At 41.5% G+C, this 17,983-nt stretch overlaps 1 protein-coding gene across 1 annotated transcript in view; it reads right to left on the reverse strand.

Annotated features, from left to right (window-relative positions):
* The window catches only part of LOC124722560, a 459,722-nt gene that overhangs the window by 187,303 nt on the left and 254,436 nt on the right, over positions 1-17,983 (reverse strand). Inside the window, exon 3 of the mRNA XM_047247700.1 lies at positions 3,140-3,278. Coding sequence (XP_047103656.1) covers positions 3,140-3,278 — 139 coding nt within the window. The remainder of the gene's footprint in view (positions 1-3,139; positions 3,279-17,983) is intronic.

Raw genomic sequence — 17,983 nt, forward strand, 5'->3', positions numbered from 1 at the left:
GTTCAGGTAGGACATAGAAGATGAATGTAAACGTGTTTAACCAATTAGTTTTATTATCACATAATTATCAATGTTATGTTTATCTAATGCGTTAAATGACAAATTGTTGCAAACAAATGTTTCTTAACATCACTGGGTAAAATGGCCCTTTGTAGAAACGTCCACTGTGATACCAGCACTACATACTAAACATAGCGTTCACATCTCATGCTCAAAGTGATGCCCATTGGCTTGCATACATAGGGTCACTCTGCAGATGAAGGATGCCCTACTTCGTGCTACTGTTTCCTCTTTGATGGCTGTACAAGCAGCAATAATGCGTTGCTTCATGTCCTCTGGTGTTGTTGGTTCATGTTGGTAAACAGCATCCTTCACTGCTCCCCAAAGAAAATAATCCAGCGGTGTAAGGTCCGGAGATCGGGCAGGCCACCTAACTGGGCCACCTCGTCCAATCCACCTACCAGGGCGTGCGCTAGCAGCGCATGTCGGGTGTTTCAAGCGTCAACTTCGCGTCTCAATATCTCGGGATGTATGGGAATATTGCGATGCAATCAAAGCCATTGTGTATGTGCTTTGTCACGCTATGGATTGTTGAAGAAAAAATATAGGAGGTCCATTTAAAAAAAACATGAGTTTGTGTTAAAAGCACATATGCTTTCGTTTTAGAATGTTTCCAAATATGTACATTCATGGGCCCCAGCCCTGCACTGATACCGGTGAAAGTCGTTTTCCAATAGCTGTTATTTTTCCAGAGATATTTTGGGTGGACAAGATAGCTGGGACACCCTGTATACAGGGTGTTACAAAAAGGTACGGCCAAACTTTCAGGAAACATTCCTCACACACAAATAAAGAAAAGATGTTATGAGGACATGTGTCCGGAAACGCTTAATTTCCATGTTAGAGTTCATTTTAGTTTCGTCAGTATGTACTGTACATTCTCGATTCACCGCCAGTTGGCCCAATTGAAGGAAGGTAATATAGACTTCGGTGCTTGTGTTGACATGCGACTCATTGCTCTACAGTACTAGCATCAAACACATCAGTACGTAGCATCAACACGTTAGTGTTCATCACGAACGTGGTTTTGCAGTCAGTGCAATGTTTACAAATGCGGAGCTGGCAGATGGCCATTTGATGTATGGATTAGCACGGGGCAATAGCCGTGGCGTGGTACGTTTGTATCGAGACAGATTTCCAGAACGAAGGTGTCCCGACAGGAAGACGTTCGAAGCAATTGATCGGCGTCTAAGGGAGCACGGAATATTCCAGCCTATGACTCGCGACTGGAGAAGACCTAGAACGACGAGGACACCTGCAATGGACGAGGCAATTCTTCGTGCAGTTGACGATAACCCTAATGTCAGCGTCAGAGAAGTTGCTGCTGTACAAGGTAACGTTGACCACGTCACTGTATGGAGAGTGCTACGGGAGAACCAGTTGTTTCCGTACCACGTACAGCGTGTGCAGGCACTATCAGCAGCTGATTGGCCTCCACGGGTACACTTCTGCGAATGGTTCATCCAGCAATGTGTCAATCCACATTTCAGTGCAAATGTTCTCAAATTGTAAATTTTCACAATCAACATGTGTGGGGTGACGAGAATCCGCACGCAATTGTGCAATCACGTCATCAACACAGATTTTCTGTGAACGTTTGGGCAGGCATTGTTGGTGATGTCTTGATTGGGCCCCATGTTCTTCCACCTACGCTCAATGGAGCACGTTATCATGATTTCATACGGGATATTCTACCTGTGTTGCTAGAACATGTGCCTTTACAAGTACGACGCAACATATGGTTCATGCACGATGGAGTTCCTGGACATTTCAGTGGAAGTGTTCGTACGCTTCTCAACAACAGATTCGGTGACCGATGGATTGGTAGAGGCGGAGCAATTCCATGGCCTCCACGCTCTCCTGACCTCAACCCTCTTGACTTTCATTTATGGGGGCATTTGAAAGCTCTTGTCTACGCAACCCCGGTACCAAATGTAGAGTCTCCTCGTGCTCGTATTGTGGACGGCTGTGATACAATACGCCATTCTCGAGGGCTGCATCAGCGCATCAGGGATTCCATGCGACGGAGGGTGGATGCATGTATCCTCGCTAACGGAGGACATTTTGAACATTTCCTGTAACAAAGTGTTTGAAGTCACGCTGGTACGTTCTGTTGCTGTGTGTTTCCATTCCATGATTAATGTGATTTGAAGAGAAGTAATAAAATGAGCTCTAACATGGAAAGTAAGCGTTTCCGGACACATGTCCACATAACATATTTTCTTTCTTTGTGCGTGAGGAATGTTTCCTGAAAGTTTGGCCGTACCTTTTTGTAACACCCAGAAAAATTCGGGCACTCGAACTATAAATATATAGGAGGTTGAGGGTTCGATTTTGGGTCGAGGCATATTTGTATTCATTTGCTAAATGTGGTCTGCGTGGTACGATATCTGCTGTCTTAATCGCCATACAGTGATAACAGGGGGTATTCTACAAAACATTTGCACATACATACTAAGAACACAGAAATGGAAGTACAATAATTTTCACTGGTCAGCTTTTAAAGAAGCCTTTTGTGCGTTGTGGACGTGAATTGTTTCACACCACTGCATCTACTAGATTCCAAACTTGTTTTCTGTGTACCCTCCCCCAATGGTGCCATCGATTAGTACCAAGTATTATTCTTGCCACATTCAAGTCCATTACATTTCGTTATAGCCTATGTCACCAGTAGGGCTAGCAAAGTGCTTTGCAAATAATTTCCAGAGACATACTTTGTAAAATTCGGATACATGTGGCTTAAAACGGTGTATACTACAATATTACATGGCAGAATGAAATTGGCAAATGAAAACAAATACGCCTCAGCCAAGAATCGAACCCCGACATCCCGTATGCTAAAAGAAAATGCTATCCATTGCACCAACTGCACAGCACTACTGCTGCCTCCTAACAGAGGTGGTTACATGTGTGTGTGTGTGTGTGTGTGTGTGTGTGTGTGCGTGCCTAGGGAGCTGGAAAAGCGAGTGAAAAAGGATCAATAGTTGTTACGGAAGCGTGATAACTAATGTTAACATTCTGTGATGTTATTATTCTTCACCAGAGTCGTCTCCTACAAAGTGGATGTTGCTCTACTCACTTGCACATCTCGTCTATGTCGCGCTTGTTGTCCGGGAAGACGAGGTGGGCCTGCGTGAGTAGAGGGCGAGCCATGTTGAGGCACGGCAGGTACTTCTCCCTCTCGCACAGCTCCACCCTCTGCGCCGCCAGGTCCCCCGCTGCAAATGACCAACACACATCTCTCATCTCTGCAGTTGACAGTTTAGCATCTTTCATCTCTGCTGCAGAACGTAAAGTTAAGAGCGGTACAAAGATACTTCTGAATGAATCTTTCACTCTGCCGTTAAATGTGCGCTTCCTGGTAGATTAAACGTATGTGCCGGACCGAGACTCGAACCAGGAACCTTGTTTTTCGCGGACAGTTCACTTATCAGATGAGCTACCTTTATTTTCTTTACGTTCATTTTTATTAACTCTAGTGTTTTTAAAAGGTTATTCAACTTTTTTTTACAAAACTCCAATGTTGGTTCAAAAATGGATCTGAGCACTATGGGACTTAACATCTGATGACATCAGTCCTCTAGAACTTAGAACTACTTAAACCTAACTAACCTAAGGACATCACACACAACCATGCCCGAGGCAGGATTCGAACTTACGACTGTAGCGGTGGCGCGGTTCCAGTCTGTAGCGCCTTGAACCGCTCGGCCACGCCGGCCGGCTCCAATGTTGGTAGTATTTGTGTGAGTAACAAATAAATGATTCATGTATAGCAAAAACAAAGAATATGTTGCTCAGAATGAGAATACGCAAGTAATTCGACCTTATAACTGCAGCTGGTAAAACCAGAATTTATGGAATAGGGACCTAAAATTCAATTTTCCCATTTACATTTGGAAAACCAAGTTAATTCAACTTCTTTTTGAAACGCATTTTCACTATGATTCTTAAGAGCTAACATTGCTGTGTCTGCTCTCTCTTTTTCCGCGAGTGTCCTTAAATATATTCTCGATGAGTGCACGTGAGGTTCGTCTTCAATAAATTCAAATCTAGAGCTACAATTTTGCAAAGTTTTTCAGTCTTGTCGTTTTTTTCTGCTTCAGCATTCTGGGGGAGACCTCCCACTAAAAATAATAAAATAAGAGGACAAACAAAAAAGGAAAATATAAAAATATGTTATCTATACATTTACGTATTAAGCACCACTATAAAGAAGTTTGGCCAACGGACTTGCCGCAGTGGTAACACCGGTTCCCGTCAGATCACCGAAGTTAAGCGCTGTCGGGCTGGGCTAGCATTTGGTTCAAATGGTTCAAATGGCTCTGAGCACTATGGGACTGAAGATCTGAGGTCATCAGTCCTCTAGACTTAGAACTACTTAAACCTAATTAAGCTAAGGACATCACACACATCCATGCCCGAGGCAGGATTCGAACCTGCGACCGTAGGAGTCGTGCGGTTCCGGACTGAAGCGCCTAGAAACGTGCGGCCACCAATGCCGGCACAGCGCTAATGTGCGCTGGTGTGTGTTATGTATGTAAACCAAATGGACCTGATTTATAAGGGGAGAAACAGTTTTTTCGCTAAGTGTCGTCTACGACACTGCCTTCGACATGTGTCCTTATTTTCCATCTTTTCGCAGGAACGCTAGGAAGGAAATGTACTGGAACAATAACTTTCGAAGAAACGGTCTCCTCCTGCACGAGGAGAAATGTAGATGTATCCTGTTGACCCTGGGGGTGAGCTGTCCTACGGCTCTTTTCATTTTGCTTTTTTAAAGGCTCTTGTTAATATTAGGGACGAAATCAGCGTGGTAGCCATTGAATCGTGCTATGAATTTGGTGACCCTATATTCACGTTCATATACTATTTTAGATAATGGGGCATTATGTAATCTATATAGCATTGACCGGCTATAAAGCTGCCTTTTATGCTGTACAGGGTGGGAAGAAGATCTTTGAACAACCAAATCTGTGGTTGCTGGTTTCCTATAAATGTCATAATCAAAAGAATTCCTTGACACAGTGACCGATACATCCCTAAATGGTAAAGTCCCATTTACACAATGTGCGATTGTGAATTGGACATGCTCATTGAAACCATTAAGATGAGGGAGGACATCGTGACACTGTATAGCAACCGCTATATAAAAGAAAGATGTCATGAATATAGCGTGACCATACAAGGAATTTACTGTAGTACACAGGTATCTCAATGGAAATCCTAGGTTCTCGATTTGTCATAAAAAAATTGCCAAACAAAATGGCGAAGGGGAACCCACAGTCAGGCCATAGTTCTGAGCGCAGACACCATCACCAACCTAAAAACAGTTGAAATTTAAAACTAAATCCAATACTGCAAGACATCCTCCACCTCCTCTAGCGGTCTATCACTATAATGCTCCAGATTGTCCCTAACAGTATTTTTAACTAGATCCATGGGATATGTAATATATGTTATTGACATCTAATGAGACCATGGAGGGAAGTTTGCTAACCAATTCCTCTCTATCAGGGATACTGAGATGATCCGGGTGTTTAAAATTTTTTCCTAAATACTCGGCAAAAAAAACTTCAATGCGATAATCTGGTCCACTTTTTCGTTAACAATCGAACGGATAGGAAACCCAGGTTTATGTAACTTTACAACTCCAAGTAATCTGGGGGCACTGGCATTCATAGATACCAAAGTACATCTTTTATACTGATCAGGGGAAATTTTTAAAGCTCTCGAAGTCTTCTTTACGCTAGCTAGATATTTAGAGGATAAGTTAAATCTAATTTTTTTTATACTATTGGCTTCAAAGAACTTGTGAACTTTGCTTACGTAATGCTTTTCACAAATAATTACTGCTACTTTAGATTTATCAGCAAGTACTATAAGGCCCTCCTTGTCTGACATTTTTTTGTTAATACCAACTATAATACCCCATAACATCGGGATGACACCAGATAATTTCAATAAAATTCACCACCACTCCATTTCGTAGAGCTGTGGTCAAGAAACGTTCATCTAGGACTGACACAACATGGGCCACTAAGCTATCAATCAGTTGCTGTGATGCAGCCTGGTGTGAATTATGGACTAGACTTTTATTATGCCGGTTCATCTAGTGCTGGCCAGAAAAGAACATAGTTAGATTTACCGTCTTAGGACAGACTGAAACTCACAAAACGCAATAGAATTTTCACCATGGTATTTCGACACACTTAAGAGCCTGTTAAGTTTGTATTGATGGCATCTAGCTAAGCCCTTTCCTAGTTGCTGAATATACATGTCAATATGCTCATTGATACAAAGAAAAAGTTTGCCACTCAGCATCTGAAAAAGTAGCGAATGAGACACATACAAATCCTTAAGTATACTAATTTCCTTTACATACTGCATTCGTACATCATCTCGTAAATTGAAGAACATAATTCTATGTTACATGGATCCCGACAGCGAAATATTCCAACTGAACATGTGTTTACATAGTTAGGAGTTATCTTATGTGTTACACATATTTTATTAAACCTAATGTTTGCTATCCCTTTTGCAAGAAAATTCTTGAAATTTGATTATTTATAAAATGCCCTTTTTATCGAGCCTGGCAGCCCCGAACATAATAATTTACTGGACAGGAATCTCCAGTCAAACTTTTGCACATTGAATAAAAGCCGCTGCAGCTGTTGTATATCCATTATTAAAGACACGACCGGTTCAGTAAGTTAAATTACATCCTCAGGTGCAAATCTGAATAAAATTAAGAAGGAGACCGTAAACAATATTAAGCATGACCCTATCACAGTGATACAAAGTATCCGCAACACAGAGTATCTAAATAATAGTGGTCAAGCCAATTTTACACTCAGATCCCAAACTACTCTTCAAAATCAGAAATTTAGCAAAAAGTGATTGTCATGAATTAAAACGCGGCAATGTAAAAAGAAAAAAGAGCCGTAGGGCAGTCCCCTGCAGGAGACTGGCCCTAGAATCGTTTCTCATCATATGATTACGTACTATGGAACTGTTTCAAATAGAGTCGGTATACAGTTGACTACAAAAGACATTGTCCCAGCATATTTCCCTCCTAGGAATAGTGGGCTGAGGATAAACGCAGGGCGAGGACGAAACGAGAGAGCAAGATGTCGTCAGGTATTTACATCACCTCAGTCCGGAGCCGCGCGACCGCTACGGTCCATTTGCTTATACACGTGGTAATTCACATCCCAGTATTAATGGCCGGCCGCAGTGGTCTAGCGGTTCTAGGCGCTCAGGCCGGAACCGCGCGACTACTACGGTCGCAGGTTCGAATCCTGCCTCGGGCATGGATGTGTGTGATGTCCTTAGGTTAGTTAGGTTTAAGTAGTTCTAAGTTCTAGGGGACTGATGACTACAGTTGTTAAGTCCCATAGTGCTCAGAGCCATTTGAACCATTTTATTTACATCACCACCTGTGGTAATTGCTATATAGGTATATAGGCCAAACTGGAAGGTCCATTGAAGTTAGGTTTAAGAAACATATTTCTGGTTCGGGTTCCAGGTTTGCTTTGAGTTCACATTCATCCGAAACTAGGTCACTGAGTATTCAATGTAATATCTGGTCTTAAGAATACTGCATACCGAACACAAAGGTAACGTTCTTAACATCTTGGAAGAGATGGAGAACTTTCGCGCGTTAAGAAAATCTTCAAACCAAACACTTAATTCTGTAACTGAATTAAGGTATAAATCCATTTTGGCTAAGTTTGATTACTTAAATGTATAGCCAGGTTCATTCACCCTCTCCACTTTCTTTTCTTTTGTGCCTTTACTAGGGCTACTCTCCTTTTTGAAAAAAAATTAAGATTTTTTAATTTTTTAAGAATTTTTGAGATATTTTAATTCTAAATGTTACTTTTATAAATGGCCCAAAACAGGTTCTATGCTTTTATACCTATGTCTTGAATTATTAAGTTGACATTTGCAATCTTTATCAGCATGTTTATTTTTGTGCGCCCGGTTCCAAGCGTTTACGTAAAGTATACCGAATGTTATTATGCATCCACGCATGCGCCGCTTCCGTCGGGGCCTATGTTTTGACAGCCTTTCACTTCGTGTATGGCAGCCGCAGAGCTCCGTCCCGGCGCGGGCTCAGCTGAGGTACTGTCTGCTCTATGTTCGTCTTTCTGCCCCCTCCCCTAATTCCAGTGCTTTTTATAATCTTTTCTCTCGTCCCATTTGTTATCAGATTCCAGTTTTATTGCCGTGTTTTAATCCATGATTATCGCTTTTTGCGAACTTCCCCCAATTTTAAAGGAAGTATTCAGTCTTGCGGACATTTCTTATCACAGTGATATGATCTTGGCGTAATATTGTTTAGAGTCTCTTTTTTTCCTTTTATTCAGCCTGACGATATAATTTAAGTTACGAAACCAGCTGTGCTTTTATTAAAAGTTTTTTTTCAGCATGTAAGTCACATTGAGGCATAAGTAGAGTACTATTTAACAAAAGTCTATTCTAATAATTATATCTTGATAACTACCCTAAGAATTTTCTGTTGGTCTGTAAGTTACACTAGTATGAAACCATCAGGAATTAATTTAAGAGTAATTAATGCCATCTGCGAGCCACTGCTTAGAAACTTCACGCCGTGCTCATCTTGGTGGACCTCTAATTGTTATTTTTGTTTCTGTCTGTCTTGTGTGTACTGTATATGGATGAACCCATTCATCAGATGCATTTAGCTTTTACTGATAAAGTAATAGCAGTGATTACATTGTAATCAAACGTTTAAGCCACAAAAACGAAAATAATTACGAAGCTTTTGTAAAGAAGGGTTACCCAAATAATTCTCTATTTTCTTAATTTATGGTGTTGATGTTGCACTTGATGATTCTGAATATTATTCGACAATACGCTATAGTTCCAGCCCCAAGTTACTGAAATGTATTGGCCTTTTCGTTTGATTAACTTTACGGTTGCCTCCTCTACGTCTTTGAAGTGGCAAGTATGAGGCTTTCAGGAAACTGCTCAGCTGTGGAAACATTCTTCCTGCCGCTAGCCTGACAACTGGCAACATTTCCTAATAAGTTTGTCAATAGTGCGGTCGTTAATTTACTTCCTGTAGCGGGCTGAGAATTAGCGTAATATATTCACTTGATATTTTCTTGTCATTTAGATTAAATATCCTGAACGGTTCTCATTTAATGGGTGATATTAAGTTAGAAAATCTATGTTTCTGACCCCAGAAAGCTCGTTCCAAGTGGGAAATATACATAATGTTAGCTTTTACGTTGCGAATTACCCGTTTTAACCGTCAGTGGCGAACTGACAGTGCTAAATGTGTGTTTACACAATTATGTTGAAACACTGTGCTGTGAATAAGATGCTAAGAGGATTTTGATATGCGTTTGCTTCCACAGCTACATTTTCATAGGTTTGTGATAATCCTGTAATGTTACTTCAGCCGGCCAGAGTGGCCGAGCGGTTCTAGGCGCTTCGGTCGCAAGTTCGAATCCTGCCTCGGGCGTGGATGTGTGTGACGTCCTTAGATTAGTTAGGTTTAAGTAGTTCTAAGTTCTAGGGTACTGATGACCTCAGATGGTAAGTCCCATAGTGCTCAGAGCAACTAGAACCAATGTTACTTCAGTGCGCCTGTGAGTGCATGTAGACGCTGATCTGTTTGAGGTCAGAAGTGCATTACATATTGCTAATTCATGATGATTTGGGCATTCTCGTGTTAAGGATGCTTTGTTATATGAAATTAGACTTTCACAGTAAGGGTATTGTGGTGAGTTTTAATTATTTTGTATTTGTAGTATTTTTCGCTTAGTTCAGTAAATACAACAGGAAAACAAACGATGGTAATTAACACAGTCTTCCACATTATCTAAAATAGTCTGACAATGCCCTGACAGTTTTTGATTTAACATCTGCAGAAATTTATAATTTTCGAGTTTAAGAGGTCACCGCATCAAGTTTTCAGCTCATCTTCCTGGTTATTATTGAGTACGGAGCGTAATAGGTAAACCTTTGAGGGTATAACTTCAGAAGCTGCTTCTGTGAAATCAGCGTTTAGTCAGCTTTTTCTACGTCTGGGGCTCTCAGGAAACAGCTCAGGTGTGGATGCATTCTTCTTGCTGCTAGCCTGATAAGTGGCAATATTTCGCAATATGTTTGTCAAGGGCGTGGTCGTCAGTTTACTTTCTGGAGTGGCTGCTGCAGTCTTGAGAATCGTTTTTGTTATAACCCGACCGCAGAGCATTTCTGCTGTTGGTAACAAAGGAAGTCTGCTATGAACATACCTCTGGCAACGGTTCACAGTAGACAACACCTTCTTTGCACGACGAGATGCATAATTTTATCGTTGTTGATTAACACAGGTCGTTGCCTGAGATGTTTATTTCATTTACTCTTTTTGTTAGGCCCCAACCAATCCTTTCTTTTTAGGTAACACGAAGGCAGCATAACTTGACACCAGTCAAGATATTTGATTGGTATGCTCCATGACGCAGCTGATTATGTTCAAGCAAAAATGCGTATATGGTCACCGATATTTATTGCTTTGAATTAGAGCACATGGTATCGCTACACACTTCGTTTAATAGTTCGGTGGTGTCCATATTGATTTACGTTGACTACTCCCTGCCCCATCAACATAATAAGTGAATTATGTTCCTTTCACTGACGCATAAACAACACTTTTCATAATCATGAAATGTACAACATTCAATATGTCATCAGAAGAACAAAGCTATAAACTCAACAAAAAAATGATATATATGTAGTGTCTGTTCTTACGGACAAGTCCGAAAGAACAGACTAAATTGATGCTATGACGGCCAATGGTCCCTTCATTGCTTACGCACATCAGGCCCAAGTTCTTAAGGTAATCAGCAACTTCGCGTGAATAATGAGAATAATGGGTGAGGGACACTACATTAGAAGTGTGTGAATAAGTCGAGAATTTGAGTCTGACGGAAGGCGTACTGGGGTAGTCCGTGCACATGCGATGACCACTGTGTCCGGATGGCGCAGTGGTCAGTGCATCTGTCTAATCAGCAACAGACCCAGGTTCGACTCCTGGCACAAATTTTCGACTTTCCCCTTTGACACAAATCAAATCTTGCTCGCAGCCAATGTCTGTAATTCCTTTGTGTCCTAGAAAACGACAGTTTATAAATACACTTGTAGCAACCTGCGTTACAACATGTCAAACAGAAATAAAAAGCAATTCTCCATTTGTACACAAATGGCTTCGAGAAATTCGTTTAGTGTCACAGTGCTCTGTTCCTTTTCTATACAGATTTTATTTTTTTAGGTTACGGAACAAGACCACGAATTACAAATGACTACAATAACATCTTCAGAGTGTTTGCGATCCTTCATAGTTATTAAAATTATATGTGCGTTATCCTCTTTGATGGCAAAACAAATTTAGCAGCATATAGAAACGTAACATAGGTATGGTAAGGCAGGACACAAACAATGTTATGTCATCTCGTAATAGTTAATATGCAAAATCTTCCTTTTAGCATAGCTCAGTTCCTTGAGTTATCACTTCAAATAATCATGTGTGTTTTGTATTACCGGCCGGAGTGGCCGCGCGGTTCTAGGCGCTACAGTCTGGAACCGAGCGACCGCTACGGTCGCAGGTTCGAATCCTGCCTCGGGCATGGATGTGATGTCCTTAAGTTAGTTAGGTTTAATTAGTTCTAAGTTCTAGGCGACTGATTACCTCAGAAGTTAAGTCGCATAGTGCTCAGAGCCATTTGAACCATTTGTTTTGTATTAATTCGGAACATGCTATCGTATAATTGTCATTAATTATTTTAATAACGTACTGACTTTGAAACAAATGGCTGCAGCGGTAAAGGTTCACAATCGACTTCAAATATTTTTAGTTGTGGAGATTAATGTATGAGAACTATAAACAAGGAGTAGGTTTAAGTTTTCCCGTTTCATCGCGGAAATTGTTAAATTCGTTTGTCTTATTATCTGCCCTCTCTAGACACGCTATTAATCTATCGAATAACCACTGTAATCTTCAACTCAAAGGATTAATTTTTTGTTGGTGCCTTCAGAACTATTGTTTTCATATCGATTCACGAGGATCGGTAGGTTATTGTATAAATAATGTATGCATAAAGGAAATCGACAGTAGTGGCATCATTCGTTGCATTGAAATTAATATTTTAGTTGTCGTGTGTACCATAAGCGTTGAAACTAATGGAGGCGACAAGTAATGCAATTTCACTCTCGAGCAAACCAGCAGCGGCCTACCACAGCAAATATTGTAGCCTTGCTACTCCCTGGCAGTCCCGGCGGGTGGAAAGTGGCACGTGGCTGGTCCCAAAATGGTTGGGCTCAGTGGCCTCTAGTGATTCGCAACACGGTGTGTAAAGCAGGATCCCTGCAAACGCGGGTTTGCTTTTAATACAAGCAGAGATGGTTAGCGATTTTCGGTTTATTTAAACGTTCGACAAGTTGAAACAACAGCAGAAATTTGTCTGGATCTTATAATAACATGTCGAAACGTGATCTGGAATTTTTTACACGGGAAGAATACACCGAAGGATGTCAAAATTTTAGCTTCCCAGCACCTCTGTTGCAGGTGTAGCAGACAGCACACGAACATCACACAGCTGCACAGGTTTGGTTGATGGCGCATCCTTAAACAGATAACACCACTAAACAAAGCGAATTTCAGTTTCTGTTGATAGTTTCTCTGATAATTATTCACAGTTACTACTCGGTCGAGTTTGCAACTCATTTAATATCCGTAATAATTGTCTATCGGCATTGCAGTATCGCTAAGCTTTAACACTGGAGATAAAACTGAATTAATTTTCTTTGTGTTTTTTTCGTGTGTACTTGCCAATAGCATCTCTCTTTGGCATGTTCCAGAGTTTCACAGTGATGTGCAACCCAATTCACATTTTCAACCTTGCAAAGAAGATGTGCGAAAACGTGGTATGCAATAGGAAACACCTGCTTCTGCTTAAGACCTACATATTTGTTATTTACTAGTTAATTTCTTAAACATTCATTCGAATAATGTTACTATTTCGTTACAAAATATTGAAACATTGGACATGACTCGCATTCGGGAGGACGACGGTTCAAATCCGCGTCCGGCCATCCTTATTTAGGTTTTCCGTGATTTCCCCAAATCGCTTCAGGCAAATGCAGGGGTGATTCCTTTGAAAGAGTACGGCGACTTCCTTCCCCGTCATTCCCTATCCGATGGGACCGATGACTTCGCTGTTTGGTCCTTGCCCCCAGCCAGCTAACCAACCAACGAAACAGTAGAGGATACAGGAAATAATTCTGATGATTTGTGAACGGTGTTTCGAAAGATGATTGTTGTGCTAATGAAAGTCCAGAACATAAATACAATACCTTCCTGCCCCAAAAGAGAACGTCACAGTAATAGCTTTAAGTGGCAAAACAGAATTTGTAAATTTTTTAGTGAAATGAAGGAGGGAGAAAACATTTAGAGGGAAGCAATCTGCAAAGCTGGTTTCGTTTCACAAAATCTGAACGTAAATTGCATAAATGGAAGAAAGACTTACACGAAATACAAAATATGCACCAAAATAAAACTCACAAAGTGTGAAAGAAAAACTATTCTACAGACTTAGAATTGCTCGTTAGTCAATGCAGCATTACCGAGGGAGACGTATGAGAATGGGCACTCGGAATTGTAAATGAGATAAATTTTACTAATTTTCAGACTTCTTCAACCTACAATGGTGTCTAAAATTAAACCAATAAACCACTATTTCCCCGGCCTGTGTCTAAATCACGATATAACCATACAAACTGTCAACAGATGTCCGTACGATTGTGTCCTGTACGGAAGATGGCATTCTGGTCACCAGACAACAACGCCAACGATGACGTCGGGACACCTATCAAACGGTATAGTGTTTGCTGGGTAGTTCCACATCCACAATCGCTGTGTACACAGTCACAGACGATGCAGTATGGCACAGAGAAGACGCCTACCAGCTTCTCTGCGGTGGAGGGCCATGGGAAGAATGGAAGCAGGACAGTCGCAGACTGATGTGGCCCGATGGCTTAATGTTAATAACTCTGTTGTTTTTCAAATGTGGCGACAGTTTATAGAGATCGAAACTATCCCGAAGACAAGGGCGGGGCCGACCACGTGTAACATCAGAAAGAGAGAACCGTTATTTGGCTGTAAGCGCACGAGGGTGCTGCCTTAATACTGCACGGAAACTGGCATCTAACCCCGCAGCATCCACTGGACGTGCTGTAGCGAGGCAAACGGTCTACAGAAGACTTTGGCGAAATGGCCTTTATTATTGGAGACCTGCTGTATGTGTCCCTCTCACGCGTCTTCACAAAAGGGAACGTCTGGATTGCGGCCGTCAACACGCCACCAGGACGGTCGAACATTGGTCCAATGTTCTTTGCACAGATGAGTTCCGATTTGGTCTGGACAGTTATTCTCGATGGATTCGCATATGTAGGGGACGTGGAACACGATTTCGGGACCCAACCATTGTGGAAAGCGACTGATATCGAGGATGATTCCTAATGGCGTAAGCAGGGATTATGTTGACCTCTAGAACATCTCTTCATGAAATTGTATGGTTAAATCGGCGAGGTTTAACTGCTGTTAGGTATCGTGACGAGATCTTGGGACCTCATGTGCGGCTGTTGCGAGGTGCTGTGGGCCCAGACTTCGTACTGTCGTACTGCTGGATGATAATGCTCGATCTCATACAGCACTCGTGGTTGATGTTCTCTTGGAAACGGAAGATACTGCACGCATGGTGTGGCCTACTCGCTCTCCCGATTTGAATCCCATAGAGTACGTCTGGGATGCATTACAAACATGGGTTGCATCACGTCAACATCCCCCAACCACACTGCAGAAAGAATGGGCGTTATTGCCTCCACATGAGATTAATGAGATCATTCAGAGCATGCTCCGTCGTTTCTCAGGTCTGTGTTGCTACCAGAGGTGCTCATACCCCATAATGAGCGCTTTAACCAGTTGTCGGAATGTGTGTGTAAACCGGTTAAGTTGGGAAAAACGAAGAACACTTTTGTTTACCGTTATGCATGTGGCATTTGTTTACGTTCTGTATTCTTTATATTGTTCCTACTTTACTATCAGCTGATATACTGTTTCGTTGCAAAATAAACGCATCATTGCAAAATTTCGGCTTGTGCTATAATTTTGGACACCAGTGTAGTTAAAAAGATTCAGGAGGTTGTACGGAAAAGGAAGTCGCAAAATTACGAAATTTACTTCAAGTAAACGTGTTGAGGAGATATCATTAATAGATAATAATACAGAGAAATTCGTAGTTGACATGAAGATAATGCTTCTTCTATCTCCATAAAATGCTGTGTATGCAGCCAGTCAGGTTTTGTGCAAAAACTTTCTGCAAACCTCACTTTATCATTTCGAGAAAAGAAAGACAGAGTAGCTTTGGAGTCGATGAATGCTATGATACATTCATATACAACACCTTCAGTTATAAGTGTCAGTGGATTACTGTTTGCGCAGCTTCATATCTGTATGTAGGAAACACAAGGCGGATTAGAAACAAATAGTAAAAAATACGACTGTTCGTTGCAAAAAATCTCGTAATCATTGTGAAAAATCTGAAAAAATGGAAGAGAATAAGTTTCACAATTATATTTGAAATGTCTTTTTACCAGTTGCAGAAAATAATTCATTGCTTTTGTTGGCCTCTTGGCACACGAAAGTAATAGGGTGATTCACCCTCTCGACAAAGAAAATTTTCAACAGTATAGAGCATTTTTGAATAAATTGTCAGATAATATAATTATCAATAACTCTTTGTCATTTTAGGTTCAAATGGCTCTGAGCACTATGGGACTCAACTGCTGAGGTAATTAGTCCCCTAGAACTTAGAACTAGTTAAACCTAACTAACCTAAGGACATCACAAACATCCATGCCCGAGGCAGGATTCGAACCTGCGACCGTAGCGGTCTTGCGGTTCCAGACTGCAGCGCCTTTAACCGCACGGCCACTTCGGCCGGCTGTCATTTTAGGTTTATCACCGGAATAATATGGTTAAACTTCAGATATTAGTGCATTGTCAATTCGTATCACCACGTTTTACGAATCTGACCAAGTCTGCCTGGTACGCAGCACAATATGCTGAACAATGGCCACGAACATTCCTTAATCCATCCGAATTTTGTCTAAATAAAACTAGTAATTACTGTGAAATGCCTGAATGCATTTTTTTAAATCAGATGTGCCTATGCAACACCAAAATGCAGATAAAATACCTTCTGCACCGCCCAAAATTTTCGCCGTTTAATATCCGTTGATAACTTGCACTGTACTCTTGATTATGAAGCTGTAAGCTGTATTACAGAAAACATATTTAATATGTCATCGACGTACTAGTGTATTTATTTTTGACTGTATATAATTGACCCTCCCAGGGGACACCGCCTTAACGGGGTGGGAGGGTTTTGCGTGCTTCGATGAAGTCAAGGGCTATGCCGACGGTTGCGTAGCTACCAGCAGGGCCACCCAAGTCGGACAGGCCTTGACAAGGGAGCCAGACGAAGTGTGTCCCACAACATATGGCAGGAAGGGCTCTAGAGGCGTAGAGAAGCCAGCTTTCCTCGGGAAGTAAACCCTTACAAGAAAATCAGGCACGCTGGAAGGCCTTGAAGTGGCAGCCCCACTGTCCAACTATATCTGCGCAGCCCCCGTAAGGCGGCCAGGCGAAATACGAGGTGCGACAATAAAGTAATGAGACTGATTTTCTTTGCAAGAGGAGGCAACCCTGCAGGCTTGCGTAGGCACAATATTTTTGACCTTGGTCTATAAGCTGTTTCTAGTCCAAGGAGCACATCGATGCAACTGCTCAGTCGTGAGTTGTGCTGTAATAAGTTAACATGTGTTTGTGACTCTCGTCACGGAAATGGAACCGCATAATATTGCGCAACGGTGTGTCATTCCTTTTTGCGTTAAATTGGGTGAAAACGCGACGACAACTTACGGTAAGCTTCAGAAGGCTTTTGGAGTGGAGATTATGTCAATAGCTTTTCGTTGGCATAAAATGTTTAGTGAAGGCAGAACGAATGTCAAAGTCAAAAGTGAAATGCATGCTTATGTGCTTCTCTGATTCCAAGGGAATTATTTATAAAGATTGGGTGCCTCCTCGACAAACAGTTAACCAATATTATTACAAAGAAATTTTAGAAAGACTTCGTAAAAGAGCTCTTTGTGTCCGTGCCAACATTGCTGATAACTGGATTCTACACCACGATAATGCGCCATCCCATACTGCTCTGTCAGTACAGCAATTTTTAACCTCAGAACAAATTTCAGTAGAACCACAGTCACCTTATTCACCAGATATCGCTCCGTGTGACTTTTTTCTATTTCCAAGAGTCAAAACGACAGTCAAGGGACACCATTTTCAAACAACACAAGATGTCCAAAAAGCTGTGACGAGGGTCTTGGAGGATATTACAGAAGATGAGTTCCAGAAATGTTACCATCAATGGCAGAAGCGCTGGAAAAAGTGTGTGCAATCACAAGGGAACTACTTTGAAGGAGACAACATTAAACTTGAATACAACGGTAAGCAACATTTTTTTGCCGCGCGGGATTAGCCGAGCGGTCTATGCGCGCTGCAGTCATGGACTATGCGGCTGGTCCCGGCGGAGGTTCGAGTCCTCCCTCGGGCATGGGTGTATGTGTTTGTCCTTAGGATAATTTAGCTTAAGTAGTCTGAAAGCTTAGGGACTGATGACCTTAGCAGTTAAGTCCCATAAGATTTCACACACATTTGAACATTTTTAAACAGTTTTTTTCACATCAGTTTCATTACTTTGTCTCACCTCGTAAAAAGGTACTGGCAAGCTACATAGGGAAAGCCGGACGGAAAACCATACTACGAACCGGAAAAGGAAAAAGGTTAAAG

The sequence above is a fragment of the Schistocerca piceifrons genome, chromosome X (genome assembly GCF_021461385.2).
Source record: "Schistocerca piceifrons isolate TAMUIC-IGC-003096 chromosome X, iqSchPice1.1, whole genome shotgun sequence".
Taxonomy (NCBI): Eukaryota; Metazoa; Arthropoda; class Insecta; order Orthoptera; family Acrididae; genus Schistocerca; species Schistocerca piceifrons.